At 40.1% G+C, this 27611-nt stretch overlaps 3 protein-coding genes and 1 long non-coding RNA gene across 9 annotated transcripts; 1 reads left to right on the top strand and 3 right to left on the bottom strand.

Annotated features, from left to right (window-relative positions):
* Positions 1–88: 88 nt before the first annotated feature.
* Positions 89–7481, bottom strand: sack1e (scaffolding CK1 anchoring protein E). Of its 2 annotated transcripts, none has more exons than XM_086041324.1 (9): positions 7018–7481; positions 6291–6876; positions 6059–6205; positions 4069–4193; positions 3564–3992; positions 2443–2499; positions 2002–2242; positions 941–1165; positions 89–862 (listed from the first exon to the last, which is right to left on the bottom strand). In XM_086041324.1, exons 2-9 carry the CDS (start codon positions 6747–6749, stop codon positions 692–694), a joined length of 1854 nt encoding a protein of 617 aa, XP_085897450.1. In that variant the 5' UTR covers positions 6750–6876; positions 7018–7481; the 3' UTR covers positions 89–691. The 2 variants fall into 2 exon arrangements, with proteins under 2 accessions (XP_085897450.1, XP_085897449.1); XM_086041323.1 differs by having other exon boundaries at positions 6974–7481.
* Positions 5995–8968, top strand: LOC147141906 (uncharacterized). The gene is made up of 3 exons (XR_015088179.1): positions 5995–6440; positions 6516–6907; positions 8688–8968. It is a non-coding gene; the product is annotated as an uncharacterized LOC147141906 (long non-coding RNA).
* Positions 8301–12557, bottom strand: emp3a (epithelial membrane protein 3a (MAM blood group)). 2 transcript variants are annotated; one of them, XM_086041327.1, is made up of 5 exons: positions 12445–12546; positions 11310–11398; positions 9628–9730; positions 9401–9541; positions 8301–8845 (listed from the first exon to the last, which is right to left on the bottom strand). In XM_086041327.1, exons 2-5 carry the CDS (start codon positions 11385–11387, stop codon positions 8670–8672), a joined length of 498 nt encoding a protein of 165 aa, XP_085897453.1. In that variant the 5' UTR covers positions 11388–11398; positions 12445–12546; the 3' UTR covers positions 8301–8669. The 2 variants fall into 2 exon arrangements, with proteins under 2 accessions (XP_085897453.1, XP_085897452.1); XM_086041326.1 differs by lacking the exon at positions 9628–9730 and having other exon boundaries at positions 12445–12557.
* Positions 12558–14178: 1621 nt separating this feature from the next.
* Positions 14179–27586, bottom strand: znf362a (zinc finger protein 362a). 4 transcript variants are annotated; one of them, XM_086040397.1, is made up of 9 exons: positions 27406–27586; positions 18993–19059; positions 18532–18640; positions 17825–17944; positions 17208–17511; positions 15744–15968; positions 15501–15579; positions 14748–14906; positions 14179–14487 (listed from the first exon to the last, which is right to left on the bottom strand). In XM_086040397.1, the coding sequence occupies exons 2-9, from the start codon at positions 19056–19058 to the stop codon at positions 14332–14334; spliced, it is 1218 nt and encodes a 405-aa protein (XP_085896523.1). In that variant the 5' UTR covers position 19059; positions 27406–27586; the 3' UTR covers positions 14179–14331. The 4 variants fall into 4 exon arrangements, with proteins under 4 accessions (XP_085896523.1, XP_085896522.1, XP_085896521.1 ...); XM_086040396.1 differs by having other exon boundaries at positions 18532–18726; XM_086040395.1 differs by having other exon boundaries at positions 18532–18697; positions 27406–27585.
* Between the last annotated feature and the right edge of the window lie 25 nt (positions 27587–27611).

Below are 27611 nucleotides of genomic sequence, written 5' to 3' on the forward strand. Positions count from 1 at the left end.
GCTGTAGTAGGCTACCCGGAGAAAATGAGAGCTGAGGGTTTAACCTCTTGACTGTGAGTCAGACATGCTAAACACAAATACGCAGTGCTGCTGTAAACTACATCTACAGTGAGTAGAGGACACTTTATTTAGATAGCATTGTAGACAAAGAGGACTCACGAACTTCACATAGTTAAAATAGCAACATAGATAAAAACAGAATGACAACATTTGACATGTTACAATTAATACAAGAAAAATATAGCACTTGTCCTCATTTGAGTAACAGGTGCGCTGGAGCCTATCCCACTCTTTGAGTGGCAGAGGCCGGGTACAACCTGAACTGGTCGCCTGCCAATCACAGGGCACATGCAGGTAAACAACTTTTCCACATTCGCACCTGTGCACAATTTAGAGTCTTCAATTAACCTAACATACATGTTTTGGGAATGTGGCAGGAGGCCAGGGAAAAAATGACACAAGCACAGGGAGAACATAAACACTTCAACGCAAAGGCCGAAGCTGAGATTCCAATTCCAAACCTCACAATTGTGAGGGAGACGTGCTAAACACTCGTCCACAAAAATAACCGTGGTACATTTTTTTATTTGAGTCAGCCTTTTTTTTCTTGTTCGGGTGTTTAATACTACAGAGGTAACAGAGGTTTTCTAGCTCCTTTCAAGACAGATAGAGCTTTGTTATACTGCGCAGCTCATTCCTCTTCCCCTTTTCTTTCCCTTAGAGGCTTCCAGCTCAAATCCAGGGCGAAGCTCCGAGGTCTGGGCTTAGGGGTGTGTGAAATTCTTTGTAGGGCTGACTTGATCACATCATTCCTCCTCTGCATCAGGATTAAGCCCGGTGTCATTTGATCCGACTCATAACACTGGACATTAAAAACATGTTTTTTAATCAGGGGGGCACATGATAAGCAATTCAATTGAATGTAGCAGCAAGGTCTTACATTGGAACTGAGCCTCGGTACGGAGAATCTTCTCTCATCTGGTTTTGAGTCAGCGCTGGGTGCATCCTCGCGGAGGTCCATCATGGACTGGGTCATCTCGGACATGTTGACCCTGGAGCCTCTCTTGAAAAGTTCCGTCTTGTTTTTCTGGGGTGAGATCCTCTTCATGAGGTCACTCAACGTGTTGAAGCTCTCTGACTGTGGTACCCTTAAGATTAAGGGCTTCTACAAGCAGAAACATTCAAATAAATCTCAAAATTTGAAACTAAAAACTTTTAGGAGGCAAATCATTGGTGCCCTATCAAACCTGTGGTTATCAAAAACGCAGGCTAGTTTATTAGAGATTAAAGTAAAGGAATTTCTTGCACCCCCTTTTTCATGGTGACTCCTCAAATTGATCATCAGATTTGATGACTTGCTCCACCCACTACAGATGAAGTAGTTAAAAAAATCTTGGCAATTTGGCATCGGTAACTTTATAGTGTACCAGCTTCCAATTCATTTCCCCAGTAGGAGTTCACCAAAGTATGAACCCTGGAATTTGCCAAAATTGTTTGCTTCAAACCAAAATGGCTGACTCATTGTTAAATTCCCATGTTGTACTTGAAACTTTAAAACCATATCCTGTTACGATAGTCTACCAACTTTTTGGTCAGCCTGAGAAACTGACCAATTCTGTCACATTTTTCAGGCAGCACCTCTGGGTGATTTTTCAGTTGGAGACCCATAAAAATGCAAACATTTGTGAGTTTTTCGACATGTTTAAGACCCCCCAAAAGTGACTCATTTGTTGGATGGGTAATAATGAACACAACAATTCCAAGAAGGCCTTACACTGCCAATGTATGGTATGCAGCTCAGAGAGTTGCCCTGCTTAACTTTCATCTATTGCCCTAACATTTTCATGTACTGTAGAAAAATGAAAAAAGGTTAAAAAATTTAAAAATTGTGCGCCTGATTGATCATCAATGAGAATTAATCAGTCACCCAATAAAAACTGGCCTGTGACCCATTTTGGTCACTGATGCACAATTTGTAAAATTTGCTTAGTATTGGCTTACTCTTGAGGCGGCTATGTTTTCTATGCTGGAGCTGATGTCATCCAAGCCGCTTTCCTCTCTCACACTGGGATCCGGCCTTGCACGTCGCGTTTCCCTCATTGGGGAAAATAAAAACTCATTTTGCCTCAAGTCGCTGTCTATGTTGTGACGCCATGCTGAAAATGCTCTGTCGTCCGTGTTGTATCTCTTCTCTTTGGAGAACTGCCGGCTTGCGGCTTGTTCTTTCTGATGTTCTGCCCAACTGGAAATGAAGGGAGTAACATTATTTTGCCGTATATACTGATTTCAGTTAAAACAGCATGCCCCCGCCCCCACTATTTTCCCCCTATTCTGCACTTTTGGGGAACATATTTTGTTGTCTTTTAACATTGAAATACGAGGAGAAAAGCTCATTTTTATATAAAAAAATAATGTTTCAGACTTTTCCCTTATAAAGCTCACTTGGAAATTGTTGCGTTGTCCGGCATATTGTTTGTCATTGCAGGGCTGTCCCATACCCTAGTAGGTACAAAAAAAAGCATAGGTCAAGACTTGTGTCACACATTTATATGTCACAATCATCGATCATAGTGAGTACACAAAAAAAAGTTTGATTTTAGTTATTCAGTACTCTGCAAAAGTCTAAGGCCACCTTAATATGAGGTGTTTTAGCAATTCTACAGTATAATGATAATGTATGGTACGAATGCCACTCATAAACGTGTAGATCTCTGCAAAGGCTCTAATGTTACCAAAAGGAGCAGTCTACTTCCCGGTTCGTGAAGGATGACGAATAGACTAATGGGGACAATAATAATTCTATGGTGAGGGCTGGACTATTCCTTCCATAGTGAGGTCAAACAGTTGAATGAGTACTCGTTGGGCTCATAATTTATGCGTATTGGGTTGGGTTTAGGGTTAGGGTTAGAGTTACGGATAGGGATGTGGTTGGGGTTGGGGTTACGGTTTGTGTTTGCTAAAGTTAGAGATTAGGTTAGGGCAAGGGTTGTCTACCTTTTTCAAACTGAGATCTGATTAATGCGAAGGGCTACCAGTTTGATACACACTTATGAAATAAACTTGCTCAAATTACTTTTATGATTAATTAATTATGTTTATCTATGTAAAAACACTGATCATATTAATGATCTTCTACAATAATTATCAACAATGACTGACCAAAGTAGTGAACACAAATATCAATATGCAACACTCTTTTGATAAATCTCGGCAAGTTTCCAAATCATTACTTCTATAACTGAGGACATCACAAAGTACCTGGGGGTCTGGGGGCACCATGTTGCTGACCCCTGGGTTAAGATTTGGGTAAGGATTATGGTTAGGTTGTTAGTATTATACATAGTTATGTATTGGGTTATAGTTGGGGTTGGGTTAGGGTTCAGTTTAGCAGGGTTTTTTTTTAATAATCCCGCAAATGTACAATTTACTGTTTGTGAAAATGACTACAGTAAAAAAAAAAGAAAAAGGATGACAACAAAGTTATTGGTGACCCAAGACTTTTGCACTGTAGCTTTTGAGGTTATGAAAAATAAACATTAACATCTCATCTACAGAGTTCATACCTTCTTGTAGTCATTGGCTTGTATCCATTCTGAGTAAAAGTATCCAAAACATGTGTGTTTTCATCAAACTGCAAATCAGTCCGCAAAGCTGTTTCCTTTTCCATAATTCCCTCTTCTTCAAAAGGACTAAACGTTAAGCTTCCTCTGGGAATGACGCCCATTGCCTCCCAGTCCAGGTGGATGTCCATCGGCGGTGAAGGAGGGTTGAGGATCTCTTGTTTCATGTGGAAGTGTCTTGGAGGGCTAGGGTCTTTGAAGTCTTTTTGCTGCTTAGTCATTTCCACGTGGGGAACAGCGTACTCGCACAGGTTGGGAACCGGGGCGGACACCGCAAAAAGGGTCCGGAACTCTTTGTCGAAGCTGTCCACAGCTGAGCCGGTGACAACAGTGATGAGATGCCGGTGTAAGTGAGCATCAGTCCATGTGAGGCTGTCGAGGATCGAGACAACCTGTTATAACATCATCATCTACCATAACAAGAGCCCTTTGTGATATGAATGTTTACCTGTAGCTACCATGAATTACTGTCTCCAAATCCACCAGAATGAATTTGTCTTTCAACTCCCCAACCATCATCTTTCCCTTCCTCGAACAGAAGCTTTTACCTCCAAGAACACGAACCTGAATGTTCTGCGATTAAAGGTGAAACATAATATTAGGGACATTGGTAGGTGGCTGTAATTTAGTAGTACACACAGCTGACTTTCCTGCAACCAATGTAGGATCAATTTCCATTCAGTGATTGCAGGTGGGGAAGTTAGTGTGAATGGTTGTCTGTCCCTTCTTTACAGTATGTGCCCTGCGATTGCAATCCTGGGTGTGGGCTACCTTTTGCCTATAGTCATATATATATATATAGACCGCTGCTGGGCAGGGGTGCCCATTTTCGATCGACCAGTAGCTCTCAAAAGGGGTGTCGGTCGATCGCATGGCAACAACTCAATCACTGCCAGTCTCACAGTTTTATGCTATTTATATAGCTGCCTGTCAACGGCAGTGAATGAGTTAAAATAAAAAAGTAGACTCCCTCCTATCATCCGTTGTGAAATTTGTCGCTTGTTGGACATACAGGGCAGCCAGTCAAAGGCCTATTGCAGGCCTCACCGCTCATGCGCATGCAAGGCGCTAGCTGGCAAAACTAATAGTTTTCATTTTGTTTCGTCTGTCGGGCCTGAGGAAAACAAGACACTTTGGAGGATGAAATCCTGGAATCACTGGACCCAAAGAAAATAGCACCATGGGAACAAAAGATCCTTTGAATTTTGGAGTTTGGCAGTATAGATTCATTGGAATATGAGACACTTGGAACATAGAATCAAAGGAAAACAGAATAATTGACATCTCTGAGAATATAGGGGCCCTACCAATATGGGAGACATGGTACTCAGTGTCCATTAGAAATAAGTAAGACCTTGAAAATATTGGTGTGTGCTGTACTGATGTCATGAAACATGTGGCGTCGGACACATGGAACCCTTGAAATTCAGAAACTTCAGATCCAAGTACAATAGAACACTTGGAGTATGAGACATTGGAGACAGTTGGTCATTGGAAAAAAGGGTTCTGGAACCCTCCAGATATGGTACATGAGATACAGGTTTTTGAGTACAGTACACAGATTAGTGAGTTGGACCCTGTCCTGTCTAGGTCTTAGATCCATGCATTCAAACCTGGGAACATGTAACCCAGGAAACATGAATTCCTGGGAATTCTGTCACTTGATATTACGGGTCCCAAGGATAATCGAGCCCTGTCAAAATTGAATTCTTGGAATATGAGACATTGGGAACACGTGACCTTAGGAAAGTATGGTTCCAGATACAATCCACCATGCAAACAGAGGAAAATATGTCCTGGTGACATGGAATACTGCATGGATAGATGGATCCATAGAATACTGGAGTCCTGTAACCCATGACCATTGTAAGACTCTGATCAGTCTAAGCCTTGAATGCATGCCAGGCACGTTGGAACATACAGCTAGGACACAATGAACCCTCTGACTTTAGGACTGGTTGTTGGAATTAGATTATTGGCTAGTATGACATCAGACCACTTTGTGACGTAATTAACAGTTACACCATACAATCAATTTAATTACAAGTCAAGGCGTGACAACTGGTTGTACCAACTCCCTGACAATCTCGATGCCAATGAAATAGCGAAATGTCATATTTGTTACTACATTTCTATACATTCACACAAACACGATGTTGGTATCATTCCAATCATCGTTGCGTTTTTTTGTCCTCGCATCAAGAGCATTTTCTGGGGATTCTGCTACAGTTACAAGAAGACTGTACTGAATGCTGTGCAACCAGTCGAACTGCAATATGTTGCTGCCGTTACCGTGATTACTTAGGCATGCGATGCATCATACCTCAAGCACACAATGCAGTATGTCAAGTTTTTTCCAAACCAAAGTGGTTTGGACCACTTTCAGCATTTCTCAGGTAATCTTTTTGTGCTTCTGCAATGTTTCGAGCCCCACTCACCGGATGTCCCAGCCTTTGGAGTGTGTACTTCTCCTCAACAGTTCTTTGGTTGAGGATGATGTAAACCGGGACACCCCTGGAGGCTGTGTCATGTAAATCCCCAATGATAGTGCTGTCTGTCAGCCGGTCAGTCACGATGGCAAGTACCTGCAGCGTAAAACCAGACATTGCCTTGAAAACAGCTCTACCCGTGCTGAATGATACAATTAAAGTCCATATAAAGTAGGCATACTTGGCTGGCGTTCTGCAGATGCCGTCGGATGACCTCTCTGATGGGAGGTTCTCCCTCGGCGGGGGGATTCGTGTAGACTGCAACGTTTTCCATTCGCACCCAAGGCGCCTCTGGCCAGCCCAGCTCCAAACCCGGAGCAGGCACATCAGAGTAAGACGGGAAGTAAGAGGACGTGAGGTCCGCCGCATCCGGATTGAATTTCCCTCCATTCTCCTCTTTTTGCAGGGGGGTAAAGTGAAAGTCCTGAACCCAGCTGGTTATCTCGCCCACCTCATCGGGAGACAGGAAGGAGCCGAAGAGTTCTGCGCCGACAGAGTTGTAGAAGGCTTTGGGACCTTCACACAGGAGTTTTTCCATCGAATGGCGCTCTAGCTCCGAGTAGAGGAACTCCGGGGAGGATGGCGTAATCGGCAGGAACACAGCATTCTCGTCCAGACTGGCCTCCTGTGAGCCCGGCATGGCTGCAGCCTCTGTGATAAAATACTAAGTTTCTTCAACTACTGATCCCGTCTTATGTCAGCCATGAGTCCAATGAGGTGCTGGTCTGGACGACCAAATGGTTGACAGGAAAGGCATCCGATGATGACTGCGAAGAGGAAGTCCCGTGAATTGTGTTTGTATGCAGGCGTCTTCCACAGCTCATTTTGACTTTAAACAGAAAGCTATGTATAGAGGCGACTCACACAGTCGGTGCATTTTTCCGCCGTTGTCGTTTTGTCAATCTCACCTCCGGTGGAGCTTGTGTGACTCTGTGGTTCTCGCTTGACTCGTTCCACCCATACCTGTCATCTCAGTCAACCTTCCACTCCTTGTGGGCGACATTGTAGTCAGATTCCATAAATTCTGTGCTGCTGACAGATATCTTCGACGTTTGCACTCAGCTACATTGTCGGATCCCTGCGCTGACTTTCACTCAGGAACAATTTATGGTTCAAAGTTATAGTTTAGTTAGATTTAGTTAGATAGTTTAGATTAGTTGTAGTTTCATCGTCTGCATGCCTCGTGTGCATTTGTCTGATAGAGAAATACTGTGTCCTCAAATAGACTTTCTTAAAGAGATATCCTTTTAATACACCAGTCTTTTTGGACTGGCCCAGCTTGTCTGGGAGCTTTGTCAATCTAGACTCGCTACACACTTCTGCTTTGCAGAATCATTTTCTTGATATTGCCTCAGAAATTCTCTTCCTGTCCATTTCTGAATTCCTGCTGCTATGCCAGAGAAAATTGTTGTTGACACAACGTATTTATTTAGCAACATGTTGAAAGGTGACCCACAAAGGGCAGACACACCCCTAAGTCAAGCAGCTCTCAGCCTACTTACCTGACGTCAGCAAACCCATCCAAGTCTTACTTTACAACAATGTTAATATATTGACGTCTGGTGAGTCGCAAGCAAGCATGAGCGGATTGGGAATAAAAAATAAACCACTGGCTGAGTGATTCTAGAAGGTCTTTTAGACCCGTATTGAAAAGAAATCATAAGATTACAAGTAAAGGCTGTAAACTATATGAGAACATTTTTATTGGAGAAAATTGTAACTTACAAGGATAGTAGGATACAATAATAACTTTAAGGAGTGTAATAAAAAAAAATCAAATGTAATTAGGAATTTTCTGTCATAGTGTTATTTTGACTCCAAGTCACACAAGCTGCCCACTAGGCTGTTATACAAAACAGTATTAGGGGCACACTGGAAAGGAAAATAAATATTATGAGGTTGAAGGCACGATCTTACAAGAATAAAGTTATACTTCTTTGAAGGAATTCTTTGAGAAATAAAGTATATTTTCAAATGAAGTTTTGAAGTCCTGAGTTACAGGATTTTTTTCCACCAAAAAAAAAGATATTGCAAGAGAGAAAAGTTGAAGTTTAATGAGACATATATATATATATATATATATATATATATATATATATATATATATATATATATATATATATATATATATATATATATATATATATATATATATATTTATATATACATAGGGATAAAAATAAAACTATTGTTTCCTAAAAAAAATATTAACCTTCGAAAATAAAACAATTAAAAAATATATCCTTTTGTACAACGACTATTTTGTTTATTTCCATTGTGTACGTAGTACTCCTTTGTAATATTACATTGGGAAATGAAATAACATTTTTCATGTTTGAAACTTTTATGGTGATTTTTTTTTTTTTTTAATTCAAAGAATACACTCTGCAGTAAGTTACTCTCATCATTCAAACGCAAGATACAGCAATAGATGTACTGGTGTTTTCTTTCAGGTACGCACTTCTTGCACTTTTGTTGATATGTTTAGACATTTTTACAGGATACAACAACATGGCCCGTACAGTCCTTTTGATTTCCACAAACGTTAAATAGTGTGTTTTCATTCCTTCTTTCGCAGGTGTCCATACAGGATGCCACTGACCAGCAAGAGGGGGACGCACAGCCATGCCAGGATGAAGCAATAACCGAAGCGACCTTTGCCGAGATCTCTGGAGTCATGAAGGATCTCCTTCCTGTGAAAAGTAAAGATGAGGCACGCCGCGAAGTCGGTGAAGCCTGCAAGAGTTACAGGAAAAGTTGTTGTAAATATAAAAATTGAAAAATGAAAATTAACCTACTTCTTCAACTGGCTTTTTAACACAAAATAATAAAGAAAATGAAGATTAAGAATGTTTTAAAAATTAAGTACTGTCGAGAAAATGATGTCCACCACAGCATAAAGATTTGTCATAAATTATTTTAAAAGAATAAATAAAATGGGAAAGAATCAGATGAATCAAATTGAATTAAATGAATGAGCACTAGAAAATCAAAAACTTTCTGTATAGATTTACACAATTTCAGTTTGAAAGAAGAAAAGTTAAATACTGTTGGAAAATTTATTTCAACCACACTATGAACTCTGTCAAAGAATAATAAGCTACAGATAAGATAAAATAAAATAAATAACAAAAAATGTAAGCACATTAAATTAAATTCAGAAATCAAAGTTTTAAACAAAAATAATGCTAATTATTTCTTCCACACTATGAATTCTTCTTCCCAGAATCATAAACTAAAATCATCTTAAACTGAAAAAAATAACACACATAGTCTTTTTTTTTTAATTACCTGCAAAAGCCTGACAGAGTCCCGTCAAATAGAAGAGCCCTCCTTTGGACATGGTGAAGAGCTGAGCCGCAAACACCAGCAGGGAGATGGACGAGAAGACCACGGACAGAACCATGAGCCCCTGCACCGACTGCAGCCAGTCTGGAATAAGTGAAGACCCAACGGTTTTTAAACCTAAAGCTCTGGGGACATCATGGGATCGTGCAGAAATGTAAGTGATCATTTACCACTCTCAGTGGTGGCGGCGCACAGCCACGTATCTGTGGCATTATCATGGAAACAGTTGTACCACAGGTCGCTGATTTCTGAATTGTCCCAGACCCACCAGGACTACACACACACACACACACACACGCACACACACCCACACACGCACGCACACACACACACACACAAAGTAGGTAAAGGCTATTTAGAGAGTACAGCTCACACTGGGCAAAGACAATGACTTCAGTTGTGTTGTCATTTAGCTGAAGGAAGTTATTTGCCTTTCAGATTTTAATTTCTTCCTGTCTAAAAAAGAAGTTGCATGGGGTTTCTGGATTCAAGTCGGATGTACAGTTGGGTGTCATCTGCATAGAAATCAAATATAATATATAAATATAATTTGGGTGGGTGGTTACGTTTCCTAGGAGGGGAGCACGTAAAGGCAGAAAAGCACAAATCTTAGAATGGAACGCTGAGGGACACAAAAAGACAGAGGCTTGCACTGCCCAATGTCGAAGACAATGACTTAAATTGTGTCGTCATTTAACTGAAGGAAGTTTTTTTTATTTCCCTCTCAGCTTTTCATTTCATCCTATGTAAAAGAGGAGATTATGTCAAGGCTGAAAAGCTGGACTGTCACTGGACTGACAGTGGAACCCTGGGGGATACCAAAAGACACAGGCTCGCACTTAAAACTTCCTCTACAAATAACAATTAGAGCCTGGCGAATAGTATTACTTTATTTCAGTTTTTTTCTTTAAGTTTAATTATACAGTTGTTAACTCTTTCTTACACTTTAAGGACAGTTTGGAACGTTAAAATGTCACTTAAAGGGGATGTCGAGTCAAACATTTTGTTTACAATATATGTTCTATGCGGCCTACTCAGTCTAAACACTGAATCCTGATTAATATTTCGTTGGTGGAATAAGAATTCAGCAGCAAAATCCACCAATTTTTATCCATCTCAGGGAGTGAGTATTTTGCCACTTGCCGTCGATTGAAAACGACTTCACAGTTGCTCAGGGCTGAAGGACAAATCACTTCAGGAAGTGATCCGTACGCTCATTCACAAAGATTCATTCTTTTTGAAGGAAACGTTTGCAAATGACACACTATACACCGTGGACTGGTCGCCAGAGGGCACATACTCTATAGACAAAGAATCATTCACATCACACCCACATTCATGCCTATCATGCAAGATTTGTAAATGAGACACGAAAACAGAGTACAGTACTTGAAGATAACCGACACAAGCATTGGGGAGAACATGCAAACTCTACACTGAAAGACCTGAGCCCGGATTCAAACCCTGACCTCTGAATTGTATGCGGATGTGCTAAGTAGTCGTCCACCGTGCTGCCTATTTAGCATTATCTTTGTTTTCTTAGTTAGTCTTTTCTTCCTAGTTTTAGTCTTCCTTAAAGTATTATCTGTATAGTGGGAATCAGGTGAGCAGTTTGACCTTATTTGACTTTAATTTTATTATCCAGGGGGATTTTATTTTTACTTAGTTGTATTATGAGTTGTATTAACTCATTTTTTCCCCCCCATGAAATTTAAACTGTCAAAATGTTACTTTAAACAGCTACTAAAGGTTTCAGAGAGGTGGAACAGGTGAATCGCTTTTACATTAATTTGTAGGGAGTATTGTATATGGCTTTATAGCGCCATCTTCTGGAAAAAAAAGTGCCACTCACCTTCTCCAGGGTAGCCACAAGGAGCAAGGATAGGGTGACAAGATGCAGCCCCGTCAAGGATATGAGCAGGAACACCATGGCTGAGGTTGCTATAATGAAAGCAAGAATACATATTGGGCGCTGCCTGCCCACGAGGAAGTGTCGCAAGTGGCCCCGGTTATGAATCACAGCTCAGCTTCCTCATCAAATGTCTCAAATATGAGGGGTGGACTCCCATAAAAGAGCCTCGATCTCGTGACTCCCTCCCCTGAACATCTTTTATCGATTAGAGCGATCACGAACACGCTTCCCCCTACTCTCTCATCTTTCACTTTTGCTCTCCATGACATCACAACCCACATAGTCCCTTTTTTAAAAAAATTTTTTTACTTGAGCATGAGCAGCAACATTTTGTCTTATTCGCGCCCCCCCCCCCCCCCCAACAACTGTTTCAGCCTCCATTGGAGATAGACAAAACGCTGGTCATAATGTCATTGAAAACATTAGAGGGCTTCTTGTCCCAGTTGTCCCATAATGACATAGTGGACAGCAACTTCAGGAACACGTGCAAAATGTTCAATTTGATTTTGAAAGTATAATTTACAAGATCAAAATGATTTGCTTGAACTTGTGTGCGGTAGAATCATATTAAAATGGATTTTGAAACATTTAAACACAAATTTCACACACTGTAGTTAGCAGTTTTTGTGTGGCACATGCCCAAATCATGCACATCCATTAATTTTTTTTTAAATAAAATGACAGAAACACATTTCAAGAGACATCATTGTGCAGGTATGTGTGCAAAACTACAAATGTACAGCCACCTATAATTAGATCTCAGTTTCATAATTATGCTACATTTTCATGATGGCTGAGATTCTGATGAGAACACCAAAGGCATTTGACCGCGCTCTAGACATTATTATTCATGTTTCAATGAATGGACTGAGACAGTCTAGGTTCTTCTCAGCAGTCTCGCCCTCTGATTTCATCACCATAGGTAGCGGCTTGCGCTTGCTTACGTTCTACTATCCAGTGCATTGAATTCATTGAAAAGGTCCTGACAGTGCAATCACATAGTCATTCTGAATATGTACAAATTAGTTTCCTGGATGAATAGAAAAATCATCATTCTTGCATCATGCATTCTTACCAGTTTGCCTGGATGCTTTGGAGTTTTGTCCCAAGAGGCGATGTTATCCTCTTTCTGTGCTCTTTTCGAGAAGAGTCGGAATGTGTAGCGGCATAGGAGTACTCTACACCCATTTCCTCTAAGCTTCACCCCCGGCCCCCCTCCTCCCTCGCCTCCTAGTGGCCCTCCCCCTCATAACTGTGGTTTGGAGCAAAATCAAATTCCCCTAGATTGGCCCAATCCGTACCCCCTCCACTCCCCTCCCTCTTTTAAAGAAGTATTAATGCAGTTTGTACTGAGGAGAAATGAAGTCTTCCACGACAGCCTGGCACGAGTCCACAGGGATGTGAATGAAGGCAGGAAGTTGAAAGTGCTCCGAGGCGGCAGCCCACTTTGGATGGCCAATGTGCAGGAAGTGTCAGCCCACCCAAGGCAAAACACACACGCGCACATGCAAGCACGTCTTTACTAACGAGAGAGGGAAAGTTGACATCATGATGCTGAAAATGTACAAATAACATTGAAATTATCAAACAAGTGCAAAAAGGAGCTATGACTGTTAATAGTATGACTAGAACACAGTAAACCTACTTGTTTTAGCTTTTTTTTTTTAACAATAAAAAACTTAAATGAATTTACTTTATTTTGGCATTATTCCACCTTTTTTTAAAGTCAATAATTTAATTAAAAAAAATATAAAAAGTAAAACTACTGACTGATTGGCTCCGGTCTCTCTGTGTGGAGTTTGCATGTTCTCCCCGTGCCTGCGTGGGTTTTCTCCGGGTACTCCGGTTTCCCCCCCACATTCCAAAAACATGCATGGTAAGTTGATTGGACTCTCTAAATTGCCCCTAGGTGTGATTGTGAGTGCGGATGTTTGTCTCTGTGTGCCCTGCGATTGGCTGGCAACCAATTCAGGGTGTCCCCGGCCTACTGCCCGTAGACAGCTGGGATAGGCTCCAGCACGCCCCGCGACCCTTGTGAGGATAAGCGGTATCGATAATGAATGGATGGGTATAAATATATATACAATTCTATTTGAATTAAAATAAAGTAAACCACTAACCCTCTGACAGAATAAACAATGCTGTTGTGATAAGAAAAAAAAATCATTCGCCACTCGCTAAACTTGTGATTATTGTTTTATTCTTTAAAAAGAGGTTGACAGTCAAACCTATGATGTTTTTGTGTTAGGACATACGAGGATACCACAATAATAAACAGATTGTTAAACTTAAAATCATTATCGTTTGTGAAAAGGCGAATTTTGTGAGCATAACTCTTACATCGGATTGTATTAAATTGTGCGGGTGTACCTAATATGTCGGCCTTAGAGTTTAACCCATTTCTTTTTTCCTTATCAAAACGTAAGTGATCTCAAGAGGGAATGTGGCCAAAAAAAATAAATATCGACAATACAAAAACTCGGCACATAATATTTACATAAATGTAGGACGCGTACTATATATAGAAGATACCTTAACGAGCATTAAAAAAGTTAGGGAGCGTATAAAAAAGAACAATCTGTGACATCACAATAAATGTTATAGGTCTGTCCTTTCCAGGCCTCAAAGTGCTCATTAGACATAATCCAGATGCGTGTATATAACGATATACACGATATATATATATATATATATATATATATATATATATATATATATATATATATATATATATATATATATATATATATATATATATATATATATATATATATATATATATATATATATATATATATATATATATATATATATATATATATATATATATATACATATATATATTTATAGTTAATACAGAGTAGTATTGTACCTCCTCATAAAGGTATTAGTACACTCTGGCACTTTGTTTTTTGTTTTTGGTCGTACCCGAGTCCATCAGTCGTATGGTCGTCGTCGTATACTAAACGGAGAGAGAGAGGTGATGTCGGGACAAAATGGCGGCCGCGCTCAGGTCCGAGGCATCCGTCCGGGGGTGGTGGTGGAGGGCATCGCTTCTCCGAGGCCCGGCATGCTGCGCCGCCGCGTGCTTGCACATATGCTTCATGAGGTAGGTCTCCTGTAATACAAGACGTGCGTATGATGTGGTATGCTTTGGATGGTGACTGTTTACATAGAGGAATGTGGTAAAAACGTCAAAGCGAATTTCTCAGGCTTTCAGTGTGCGGCAGTTGGCACGCACTTATAAAACACAAGATGTGGTATGCTTTTGATTAGAGCTATTCCTTTACAGGATTGTTGGATGGATGGATGAAAAATAATTTTAAGAAAATAAAAAATAAAAATAAATAAAATTGAAGCATGAAGCCATTCACTCACCGACGTGTACGCTCTGTCGCACGTGCTGCAGCAGAAGGCCCGAGCCGTCTTGATGGCGTGGGCGGAAAGGTGCATCTGCAGCGACGCCGCATCCGAGTACGCCCGGAAGCAGTTGGAACACTTGAACGCCTTGTCTTTGTTGTGGTGCCTCTGGTGGGACTGCAAACAATACATCACAAAATATTTCATTGGCCTTAAATGGTCAAATACATTTAAAAAAAAACCAAAAAAACATACTAAATAACATTAATTGCTTTTAATAATGCAATACTAAAATAAATCATATCAGTGATGTATATAATAGTATACATACATCATCACTAGTTTTTTGAATGATAAAATAAAAATATAATTGTCTAGTTTTACAGTAGTAAAATAAACAATGCGACCATCGTGATAAGCAGTTTAGATAACGAATGGATGGATGGATAACAATACACTATTTTACTTTTTTAATTACAAAATAAAATAACAAATAATCCCAAAAATAAGATTAAAAGTAAAAATGTGTTTCTATCAAGAAAAATGGAAATGAAGCAGAAAAGTTCATGAAAAAAAAAACTTGAACTTGTAAATTAAATTAAAATATGCTGTAATGAAACAATAACTATTATAATATCTTCTAATGAAAAATAAAGTACAATATTTATTTTTGTCATAATAAAATGGAATACAAAATAATAATCACACAACACTATTTTATCTTGCAATTAATCAAACAAAAATTAACGTGATGCTGTAGTGGCAGTTTACCTGCAGATTAGACAACTGCGTGAAGGCCTTCTCACATCCGGGTTGGAAGCATTTATACGGACGATCCCCCGTGTGGATTCTGTGCAAAAATTCATTCGTAAACAACAAAAACGGAAACAGAACTACAAAACATGCCAAGATTGTTTTTTTTTTTTTTTTCTTTTACATGTAAATGCCATTGAAGCGCTATTTCATACATAAAAGTATATTTCAGCCAAAGAGAAACATGTGGGAGCATGCGACCTGGTGTGCTGCTGCAGGTGCGAGAGCTGTCGAAAGCACTTCTCGCAGTAGGCGCATCGGTACGGCTTGAGGCCCAGGTGGATGCGCAGGTGCTGCGCCAGGTACGGTGCGTTGGCGAACGTCTTGGTGCAGTGAGGGCACTTGTACGCCTTGGCCTCCGTGTGCGTCTTCGAGTGGATCTGCATGTCCGACTTGGAGAAGAAGGTCAGCGGGCACACTTTACACCTGCGGATGGGAGACAAACGACGCGTGATGTGGTGTGCTTTGGATCACAGTAGATAGATGGACAAGATGTGGTATGCTTTGGATGAAGGTAGATAAAACACATTATGCAGTATGAATTAGCTCATGTAGCCATAACATGATAGAAGATAAATAGATAACTTGATGCACTGGTAAGCCTCGGATCATGATGAACTGCCAAAAAGACAGATAATCACATAACACGGGGTGTGCTATGCTTTGTAGCATGATTGCTGGATAAGACATGATGTGGTACGATTTGAATCATGGTAGATAGATTAGTAACACATGATGTCTTGGATCACGATGTACTGATACTGAAAAGGCACGTAGACGATAATACGTGATGTGGTTTGCTTTGGATCATTATAGAGAAACATTACAGATTATGTGGTATGCTTTGCATTCCAACACATACATGATTGTTGTATGCTTTGGCGCATGATGGCTTGGTAGAAAGGTCAGATATTCAAGAAGACATAAATAATTAACATGATGTGGTATGCTTTGGATCATATTAGAGAGATACAGAAAGACCAACAGAGATATAACATGGTGTGGTATGCTTTTGATCCTGGCATGTACTGTAGACAACACATCATGTGGTGTGTATTGCATCAGGGTAGCTACAGAAAGCTACTGTAACTTGATGTGGTATCCTTTGGATCACAGGATACAGAATGACTGACGGATTAATAACATGACGCGGTGTACTTTGGATCATGATAGATAGACATACAGAGAATAACGCATGATGTGGAATTCTTTGGATTACAATAAAATAAAATAAAATAAAATGAGATTAGGATGGATAGATAGATAGATAGATAGATAGATAGATAGATAGATAGATAGATAGATAGATAGATAGATAGATAGATAGATAGATAGATAGATAGATAGATAGATAGATAGATAGATAGATAGATAGATAGAATAACAACAGATGATGTGGAATGTTTTTGACCATGACAGCTAGATTGATAATGCATGATGTGGTATGCCTTGGATCATGAGCTGTTCGCCTTCATAGATGGACAGATTTTCAGCTGTGTTACTGACTGCTTGCATTGGGAAAAAATTCAATTTTTAATAAAAGACAAATTGAAAAAAACTTTAAAAAAAAATAAAATGTGCTGTTCTGTATATTCTTGTCTGAAAACACATAATGTGGTATACTTTGGATCAGGAGCTGCTCCTCTCTATAGCTAGATACCGTACCTGTACGTTTTCTCTTTGGCAGTGATGCTGATGGCGGACTGATCATTGCTGGACGCCAGAATGGGGTATGGCACCACCAAGAGCGAGGAGCCGTTCTCCGCTTTGATTTTCCGACGTCCTTCCTTCGGGGGCTTGGACACCCCGAGGAGACCCATGAGACCTCCGTTGGTTCTTCCGGGCTCCATCCCGTGGGGGTTGGTGAAGCTGGAGAGCAGGTGGGGTGTGGAGGCTCCCGAGGGCGGCGTGGCGGGGGAAGTGACCTCAGAGTTGTTGAGGTTTCCTGTTCTGGATGCCAGCGAAACGCCTGAAGGACGAGATGAACTGATAACAATGCTGCATTCGAGGAAACTGGGAAATTGGATGTACAGCGTCGCATACAGCAGAGGCGAAGTCAGTCCAATGTAATATGTGACGACTCCGCATTTTCAAAGCGTGAATAGTTTTCCTTTATTATACATCTTTTTTTTTTTTACGTCTTTTTCAACTTGTATAACGGTTAATAATGCTAAAATGTGAATTTAATAATTGCCTGTATAATTAACAAAATACTTTTTTTTTTTTACTTTGAAAATAATTGTACACATGGAAAAATTTTGCATTGATCACTGTGGCATCACCTGAGAGGTGGTTTGCCCGAGCGGGGTGCTCGATGAGATGACGCCAGTCCTCCCACAGTCCCCTGGCTTTGATTGCCGCTTTGTCATCCAGGTTCAAGTTGACGTCACCGAGAATGCGACCTTGAAAACACGTCATCGTCAGCATTTGTGGCGCACGGGCTGACAATTGACAGTGCAGAAAATGCACAAACAGAAAGTGATCATGACTGAGTTACAAGTTTGGTGCCAGAAAAAAAAATCGAAAATGTTGACCATTGTTTTCCAAAGCAAAAGCAGATTTTTGCAAAAATCTCACTTCGATTAAATATAATAGAAGCTAAGTCTTCTCTCATTGAGGAATACAACAATTTGAGAAAATTTACTGTTGAGGAGCTGAAATTGTGGGAATTTTGACACTTTTAAGTTAAAGTCCCTAAACCAGCGATCACCAAGGGGGTTCCAGTGAGCACCAGGGACCATTCCAGGACCATATGAGGGGGCCTATTCAAAAAATAGTTTAACAGTAATGGGATATTGTAATTTCTTTAGAATGTGGTTTAAGTGTCAAAAATGTTTTGGAATAGTTTGATCATCAATTCGTTCTCAATGACTCGAATGACTGTTGCACCTCTAAAAAGTACCGGTATATCTTATATTATTATCAGTATTGTATTGTTGTATGTGTGACATCACAGTGAAAAGGCGGATACGTAATGGTGACAAAGTACCCGTGAGCGAGCTGGAGGTTGGCCGGGCGGGGCTGGCGTGCAGGACAACGTCTGGCTGCTGGGCTTTGGACGTCACGTGCTGGCCACCGTCCGGAGACAGCAAGGGCTGCTGGGAAGGGAGCGTGACAGGGGGCGGATGAGACGCTCGAATCTTCTCCGCCATCAGCTGCTCCTTCATTCCATCAATGGAGAAGACTTAGTAGGATATTGTACAAAAAAATAATCTTTCTTTTTGGAGTTTGTCATGGTTGCTGTTCCTAAAAATAGTCCCGAATGTAAAATAGAGGTTTTTTTTTTTGTTTTTTTTTGTATGACTCCCTGCTGAATTCCGTGATCACGTTGCCAGGTAACACTACATGAATAATCAGACATTTCTATGTACTGATGTATGCAAAAACACCACATCACATCTTTTTCCTCGGGAAAATTTTAAAGGCGGGCAGACTTGAAACAACACTCACCTGAGTGACAGCCATGGCAGGTGGCGGGGGCCAAAAATAGGGACTGTTAAAGCGAGGTTCAGCCATTCTGGATTTCAAAGAGATGGGAAGAAACAAGTTCAAAATGCTTACCGGTAGTTGTTATAGTGAACTGCTCTGGCAATCTGCACTCAAATATTTTTTCTGAACTGAGTCTGCAATTTAACATCGCCCATCTGCGATGTAGCATCACAATCTACAATTGACCGCAGGCAAATGCTACCCAGATCAGATTTTTTTAATAATATGAACATTTACACAAAAAAAAAATCAGATTTTCCCCCCCCCCCCAAAATCCAAATTGCGCAATAAGAACTGCGGTGTGAACCTAAAAGGTCTTAATGCTCAAGGACATTTGTAAGAAGAGGCGTCCATGCTTGTTAGATATGCAATCACAAGCATGGGGGGCTCACTGTGAAGGCGTTATCAGCGTCAACACAGGCATCACAGACATTATGTCCAACAACTGACTGGGGAACACAGCAGTCAAAAAGGTTAGTGAAACAAATACTACTCTAAACATACCGGTAGTTTTGTTGGGGTAATTATACTGTATTTTTTTTTAACATTCAAAATAAGCATTGGTGATTGGGGTTATTGTGACAAGAATGAAACACATCAACAAGCGATTGCAATAATGCAAATCCCACATTAAGATCACAGGACTGTACCATTTTTCATTATGAGGCAAAGAGAAAGTGTAAGAATGTTGGACATTTTGATTTGAAGTTCCTTTTGGCAAAATTGATCATTTTTTTTGGCGCTAGTCTCAAATGATAGAGAAAATTGGACAAAAGTGAGAGCGCCACTTGCAAACCTAAACTTAGTTTCATTCATCTTAATTCCTCAGCTCTACATGGTCAAGCTTTGAAGTTATAATGGAAGCTTTTCCTCCACCATAAAATAAATGGTAGCCAACAGTTCTGTGTGTCTCTCTATGTGAACCAAGATCCTGAAAAATAATACTGTATAGAGACAGAAAAAACAGTGCTTCACTTGTTTTTCACTTTTATTAGAGGAATTTATTTTCTGGTTCCGGCATTCATTGTTGGGTAGATCACAGGGCCAGCACCATTTTTCATTCTGGGGCAAGGACGCACTTCCATCATATCTCACAATCCTAATCTTAGGTTTCAATAATCCAAACAACTCATTTTAGCCTAGGCTGAAAGGCATGGGAAGAGCATGGTGATACAATTTGACTTGCTAAATAATTCAATGCTCTTCATAATACCTCCATAAGATCAACTTTCAACAAACAGTGGAAGCGGTCACCTTCCCTCAAAATAGTTCAGGCCTACCCAGCTAAATGTCATTCATATATGTTTTATTATATTTTATTTTTTATTAAACTTGTGCTGGAAGAATTTATTTTCATTGTTTTTCCGAGTCAGATGGATCACACAAGCAGTACCATTTATAATTTTGGGGGGCTGCTTTCTTATCATGTCTTAAAGGACAAAAAGAGAAAATTAGAAAAAAGTGACCGCACCACTCGCAAATCAAAATTTAGTAATAAAAATGAGAATAGAAAAATAAAACGAAAAGTAAAATAAGTACATTGATTCAATGATACAAAAAAGAATAAAGGTAAAACGAAAAGCCAAATAAAGTAAGAAAAATATTATGGTTATTTTAGTAACTCCAATTTTTCAACTTCCCCTCCACATCAGAAAAGAAATGGTACAGTCCACCCCTTCCATGAACCAGGAAGTAGCCTGCTAACATACAGTGGGGAAAAAATACACATTTTTCAGTTTGTTCCCTTTACAGCCCCCTCCCCACAGCACATCAAATGGTACAGTCTTTTCTACCAAAATTGCCATCTATTGTTCTCCATGAACAAAAACTCTGCTGATCGGAATACAACCAAAAAGGAAATATGGTGTTTGACAATTTTTTTCAACTTTTGTTTTAGTCAATCCAAGTCACATGGATCACAGGGATGTACCGTTTTTCATCCATAGGGGTGCTTTTGTCATGTCTCAACGCTCACGGACAAAAACAGAAAATTGGGCAAAAATAGCAGCACCACTGGCAAACCTAATCTTTGTAATAAAAAGAAAAAAATAATAAAAAGTTAATACAAAACTAAAATAATACAAATAAAATTACATAATACATAAATTATGACTATTTTCATAAAGTTCGCATATTGAATGGATATATGGTATTTAATTTCGCTCTTTTTTTTGGACGGTCCCAGTCACATGGCTCAAAGGACCATACCACTTCTTAGATCAAAGGCACCATAGCAATTTTTTTATAGGGTGAGTGGGTGAACGGTAACATTGGACTAAAGCGACAGCATCTTTCACCATTCTGACTCGGACAGTATTAATATTGGTTACTTATGATTTCCCCGCCCCCCTCTATTTTTTTTACCTCTAGACCAAAACCTAATCTCAGTAGCATGGCTGCAAAATTGTGGAGGATGAGAAACTTAGTATATTTACTGTACATTCTGTGATTTTGCAAATACCAAGGGCTGACTTGATGTTACACAGACAATACAGTACATAGTGTACTTCAAAAATGTTTCTGTGTAATATAAAAAGCAATGCACAGCGTTGGTGGAGCATTTTTCCAGTGTCGCGCAATTCCCGCAAGTTAGAGGAGCCTGCAGGAGGTGAAAGCGATCCACCACGCCTGCCATCATTAGACAAATATTTAAGGGGGGGTGGAAGTATAGGACCAATGGTTTTTTTTGTTGCTCTTGGCTGGCGTACGCGACCCAGTGTTATGCCTCGGCTAAAGCAAACACACGCAGGAATGGTCCAAGAGTGCCAAAGTATGCAATGAGAAATGTTTCCAAAAGACTAAAAAAAAAAAAAAAAAACCAGAGGGTGGAAAAAAAAGGTTTTTTTTTTTTTGTGCAAGCAAAAATTAGGTTCTGCACATCTGGACCACATGTAAAGCCAACCTCAGCCTACCATGGAAACGAATAGTCTTATTGCCTCCAAGCATAATTCAGGGGCAAGAGGTACAGGGGGTCCTCGGGTTACGACGGTCCCCACATTATGAGGTTATGAAAGGACTGGAACTAGTTTACGAAAGAAAATGTCATCATACGGCACAAGCAGGCCCACTCACTTCGCACCTTAATTGCTGTTTTTCATTGGATTGTTTTACATTTATGGCATACACTTCACTACTGCATTAGTGTAGTCGAGTCATACACCGGTGGTTCTCATACTTTTTTACACCAAGTACCACCAAAAAATAAATCTTAGCTCTCCAAGTTCCAGCATCAGGGGCAGAGTGGCCATCGGGAATTTGGGGGGAATATGTAAATTTTCCTGAACGGCCAGTGTATTTCCGGGCTGGTCCTGACCATCACGGTCGCGAGCAGACCCCCCCCCACCCCTGTCAGCGTGTGATGGCCACACCCCGTCACAGACTACGTTTCTTCGCATGATGGCATATATTCTTTATCCTCTATGCTAAATAAGTAATATTACATCCTCTTCCTGAGTGACTTACAGTAGTAGTGGAAGACACACTATTATTTTTCGTTTGTGTCTGCATGACTATATTATATAGCCGGTGGCCAATGTAGACACACCAGAAGGAGCTACCGGTAATTACATAATGATTCGATTAGAATGTGTTGCACAGAAAATAAATGAATATTGTATCTAAATAAATGTTCAATAATAAACATTTCTTCAATATGAAGCCTCAATGTGTTGAACTTAAGTTAAATACAACTGCACCGTACTTAAGCAGTTATTCTTTCACATACCAACAGAGGGAGCCTTCGCACCAAACTATGAGGCTTACTATGGTCGACTCTTCCAATTTATGTATAATTTGGGTTAAAAAAAAGACAACAAATGGTACAGTGCAATTAGCATGAATGTCATTCTCTTGTCTATGCATCAGGAAGTAGCCTGCTAACTAGCATATAAACAAACATAAAATGTCAACATATCACAATTGTTTTTCACTTTCATCAGACTCTATTATCCATCTATCTGTATATAATGCATGTAGTAGTCCATCGAAGCATGTAGTAGTCCATCGAAGACTTTGATTGTTCAAAGGTGTGAATGTTTGGCTATGTTCATACCGCAGGTCTTAATGCTCAATTCGCCCTGCGAATGTCTGCCTCTTGCCCAAAGTCAACTGGGATGATAGGCTGAGGCTCACCCGTGACCCTAATGAGGATAAGCACAACAGCAAATGGATGGATGGATAAAACTAACTCCATACACCCATCCTCGTTGATCTCATTTAAGCCGAGATGTGGGGTGCACCCTGGACTGGTCTCCACAGGGCACATATAGGCAAACGAACTCATATTCACATTCACACCTTAAGGACAATATAGAGCAGGAGTCACCAACCTTTGTGAAGATGAGAGCTACTTCTTGGGTACTGAATAATGCTAAGGGCTGCCAGTTTTATACACACTTCTGAAATAAGAAATGTGTTCAAATTACTTTTAATAATGATCTTATTAGGGCCTGACCTACTTAATTGGTCAATTAACGGCAAATTTTATTTTCTTGTCTAGAAACATTATCAGTAGGGCAATTTCAAACACAAATGTAAGTTTCAGATCAAGCTTAGTATTTCTGAATGGGTTGTATGGTCATTGAGCCAATTTAAATAAATGAATAAATAAATACATTTTTACATTTTGCACTTTTTTTGTAATTTTGAGAACATTTATTGTGCAGATCTCAAAAGTAAAAATCAAAACTCAGGACTCTATTTTAAAAACAACATTAGTGGAATATTCAATACATTATATTAAGATATACTGTATGTATATTTTATCTTCAAGGCCACCCATCCGGCTGGGGGCGGGATTGTTCATGGTGGAGTGGTCGTATCCCACCCCAGAAGTTGTGGGTTCGATCCCTGGCCATTGTGACTGTGTCCAAGTATCCTTGAGCAAGATACTGAAGCCCCAGTTGCGCCTGATGCTGTGTCGTCAGTAGGTAAATGAGGTACAGTGTGAAGCACTTTGAGGTAGAAAAGCGCTATATGGCCCATTTACCACACACGCTGCAATGTAATTTTCTTTCCGGACACTTTTTTTTGCTGTTCAAAATGGATACAATCCACTTTAATGCAGTACCAGTCAGACTTCTGTGAAAAGTGTACTCACTCAGTCACCCAAAGCACTTAATTCTGGTGTTTCACGATTATAAGTCAATCTTGTGTTAGCTTAGCAATTAGCATGATTCTGTTAATTACTACTCGTCGTCCTTCCGTGAAAACGATACTGAAGAAGTGAAGCTTAATCGTCCCCATGGTGGCGATGAACTAACCTAGGAGCAACTCTGCATGTGTTTAGCTCCGCTAGTAGCCAGCCGGAGTTCGTTGCCAGCTAGCTGGTGTGGTCACAGTAGGACCCGCACGTAGGTTAACTTGTGCGTCCAGCCCAGCATTTTTGGGACAGTCTCTGCGGTTCAAATACTGGGACAAACTTACACATCTGTGGTTCTAAGTATTGCTATTTAGTGCGTTTTAATGAGGCCCAAAATGTTAATTTTGACCAGCAAATTGCAATGCTCATCCGCTTATTTCCAGCCTCGAATACTGTACGTATGTATACTGTATATGGAAACTGTATGTATGTATGTATGCATGCTAGGGCTGTGCTTTTAGTCGAAATTCAATTACAATTAAGATTATTACACTCTATGTTTACAAAATTGGCACAATCGTAAAAACGGTTATTAATATTCATTCATATCCAACACACTGTTTGTTTACACAAGGAAAATCATGCTTAAATGTATACATTTGCACCTTTTTTATTTAAATCTTATACATTTTGTTTGATCCAAAAGGAACTTACTTACATTTGTCATTTTTTACATTTAAACATTTTCTTGTTTTGTACCAAAAAATAAATGATTTGAATAATCGTGATTTCAAGTACTACCAAAATAACCATAATTAATATTATTTTCATAATCAAGCAGCCCTAATGTATGCAGAGCTGGGCATTAGACATGAAATGTGTCTGTTTATCGCCTTCTGTCTGTTTATCGCCTTCTGCCGTCCGTCTGTCCGCTTTTTTGTCCGGCTGGACCAAATAGTAATTCTTCTTCGACAAACTAACACTAGCACGCACACCACCTCTGGGCGATATTTGAACCGAAAAACTCTCCGCATGGAAGCATCACCGCGGCCGGACAAAATGAGTCTCCTCTTAGGACCTATGAGGACCTCTGCCGCGGCCAACGGGAAACGGAAGCCTCGCAGCGGACATTGAAGCCTCACCATGAAAATAGACGATAGACGATTACATAGATGGAAAAAATTTGCTAAATGACTACGCTAAAGCTAAGTTTCCCATTTATCGTTTATCGCCTACACAATGGGCGTCCGTCATAGGAGAATAGTCGGACCGGTTCGGCACATAAGTGGAATGCTCAGCTTTGTATGTATGTATGTATGTATATGTGTGTATATATATATATTAGTGCTGTCAAATTTACCGCGTTATAGGGTGGTAATTAAATTTTGTAATTGATCGTGTCAAAAAATATTTGACGCATTTAACGCATGCGCAGAATGACCGCAGATGTATAATCCCACTCAGAAGTGCACAGTGAGCAGCAGAGCGGACGCGTGAGTATAAAGAAGCATTTCGAAAGAAGAGGGCAGCTTTAAATCTCTGAAATGTGAATAAATTGGTTTGCCTCAGCGACTCAGGATGAGTAGAGAAGAGGGCTTCTTGTTTTGTGTTAATAAAGTCGGTTTAAAGGAGGAACACACGACGTGCTGATACCACCTACAGCATAGCACAGCATGTTACGAAATGCGCTATATAAATAAAATTGTATTGTATTGTATTGTATAACATATGAGCCAATCACATTCGTGTGCATTTCTGGGACCACTTGGATAACATAAACTCTAACATTATTACACGGGCTACATAAAAGTGTACATTACATACACATACACACACACACACACAAACTTTTGAAATACACATTTGAAATATTTCTCTCACTGTTCTGAGGCCCTTTTGCGTTTTTGTAGTGAATAAAAAAACTGTCTACTACAGAAAGAATGTTAAGAATTTTAATTTAAAAATTTTAATTTTCATCTCATGAGGATTTGTTTTGTAATAAAAAAAGACATTACATATGAACAGTATGTTGAATATATATATATATATATATATATATATATATATATATATATATACACACGGTGGTCGACTGGTTAGCATGCCCGCCTCACAGTTAAGAGGTTGTGGATTCGATCCCGGCTCCAGCCTCCCTGTGTGGAGTTTGCATGTTCTCCCCTGCATGGGTTTTCTTCGGGTACTCCGGTTTCCTCCCACATTACAAAAACATGCATGGTAAGTTGATTGGACATTCTAAATTGCCCCTAGGTGTGATTGTGAGTGTCTCTGTGTGCCCTGCGATTGGCTGGCAACCAGTCCGGGGTGTCCCCCGCCTACTGCCCGAAGACAGCTGGGATAGGCTCCAGCACACCCGCGACCCTTGTGAGGGTAAGCGGTATAGATAATGCATGGATGTGTGTGTGTGTGTGTGTGTATATATATATTTATAAAAACATTTATTTTTAATTTTTAAAGCTAAATATAAATATATAATGCCAAAATAATAAGAAAAAGGTAAAAAACAAAACAAAAAAAATGGAAAAACACGGTATGTATCTGGTTGGTTTTGGTTTTCTGTTGTATAACCCATCATCATTTTCAACATCATTCTCAACGCATCATCTGCAATACAGAATAATTATCACTATTGCGAGACGACTTGTACACAGGCAGTAATCTTTATCTGATATGAATATGAATAATAATCATCATAAAAAGAAAATATGCAGCTCCATCCTAACAAGCCGCAATGTTGCATCGTGATGCTGGCTAGTTGCAGCCTGCCATCTCGTCTGCTCTGCATTTGGCCCAAAATGAGACAAAAGGGAAACAAAAATGGCAGCCCCTTCCTCGCTTTTATTTTTATAAGCAGCGGGCGCCGTCCACGATTGTGAGTGGGCACAGGCGAGCATTTGTCCTCGTGCACGTCGGGCGGCTGTTTTTCTCTTTCGCCTTGTTGACTCGCATTTTGCAGCTTTAAATATCCCGGCTGCTTGAAGTGGGGGAAAAAAACAGCCCTGATGACACTTCCTCCCACAAACACGACGTCTTTCATGGAGGATGTGCGGGATCAACAATCGTAGTGCGCACACAGTGGATGCAATGTAATGTAATGGGGGGGAAATAAATACACGTTTTTCACAGGGTGGCTCGTTTTTTTTTTTTAGGGGGGGGGGTGGCAACTTAGTTTTTGCACGACTTGCGTAACGACGACGCTAATCCAGCGAGATGAAAGCTCGGCGACGTCGACGAGAGATTTTTTTTTTTTTTTTTTTTTAGAAGCCACACACATACCTGCTGTAATGAGCGCGCAGCCGGCACGATGATTCTTAGGGCGATCGCCACTCGTCTTCTTTTCGTGTAGATTTGCAGTCAGGCGGACTTCAAACCTTCCGGGTTGCCTGTTGTTCACTTCTGGGTCCTGCAGGAGGCGAACCCCCGGCAGAAAGATTTTTTCTCCTCGTTTTCTCTCCCTCTCTCTCTCTCTCTCTCTCGCTCTC

Source organism: Filicampus tigris, chromosome 9 (genome assembly GCF_054856515.1).
Source record: "Filicampus tigris isolate MCC_2025a chromosome 9, RoL_Ftig_1.0, whole genome shotgun sequence".
In the NCBI taxonomy this organism is placed as follows: Eukaryota; Metazoa; Chordata; class Actinopteri; order Syngnathiformes; family Syngnathidae; genus Filicampus; species Filicampus tigris.

Coding starts and splice junctions, on each gene's coding strand:
- sack1e (XM_086041324.1), bottom strand. CDS start 6,749: ATGCCGGGCTCACAGGAGGCCAGTCTGGACGAGAATGCTGTGTTCCTG. Junction 2,500..3,563: donor AAGCCAATGACTACAAGAAG/GTATGAACTCTG, acceptor TGTACCTACTAG/GGTATGGGACAGCCCTGCAA. Junction 1,166..2,001: donor AAAACATAGCCGCCTCAAGA/GTAAGCCAATAC, acceptor TTCTGCTTGTAG/AAGCCCTTAATCTTAAGGGT.
- emp3a (XM_086041326.1), bottom strand. CDS start 12,557: ATGGGTGTAGAGTACTCCTATGCCGCTACACATTCCGACTCTTCTCGA. Junction 11,399..12,444: donor CAAAGCATCCAGGCAAACTG/GTAAGAATGCAT, acceptor CTTTCATTATAG/CAACCTCAGCCATGGTGTTC. Junction 8,846..9,400: donor ACTCTGTCAGGCTTTTGCAG/GTAATTAAAAAA, acceptor TAACTCTTGCAG/GCTTCACCGACTTCGCGGCG.
- znf362a (XM_086040394.1), bottom strand. CDS start 19,058: ATGGCTGAACCTCGCTTTAACAGTCCCTATTTTTGGCCCCCGCCACCT. Junction 15,580..15,743: donor CACCTGCAGCAGCACACCAG/GTCGCATGCTCC, acceptor ATTTTTGCACAG/AATCCACACGGGGGATCGTC. Junction 14,488..14,747: donor GCGACAGAGCGTACACGTCG/GTGAGTGAATGG, acceptor CTTGTATTACAG/GAGACCTACCTCATGAAGCA.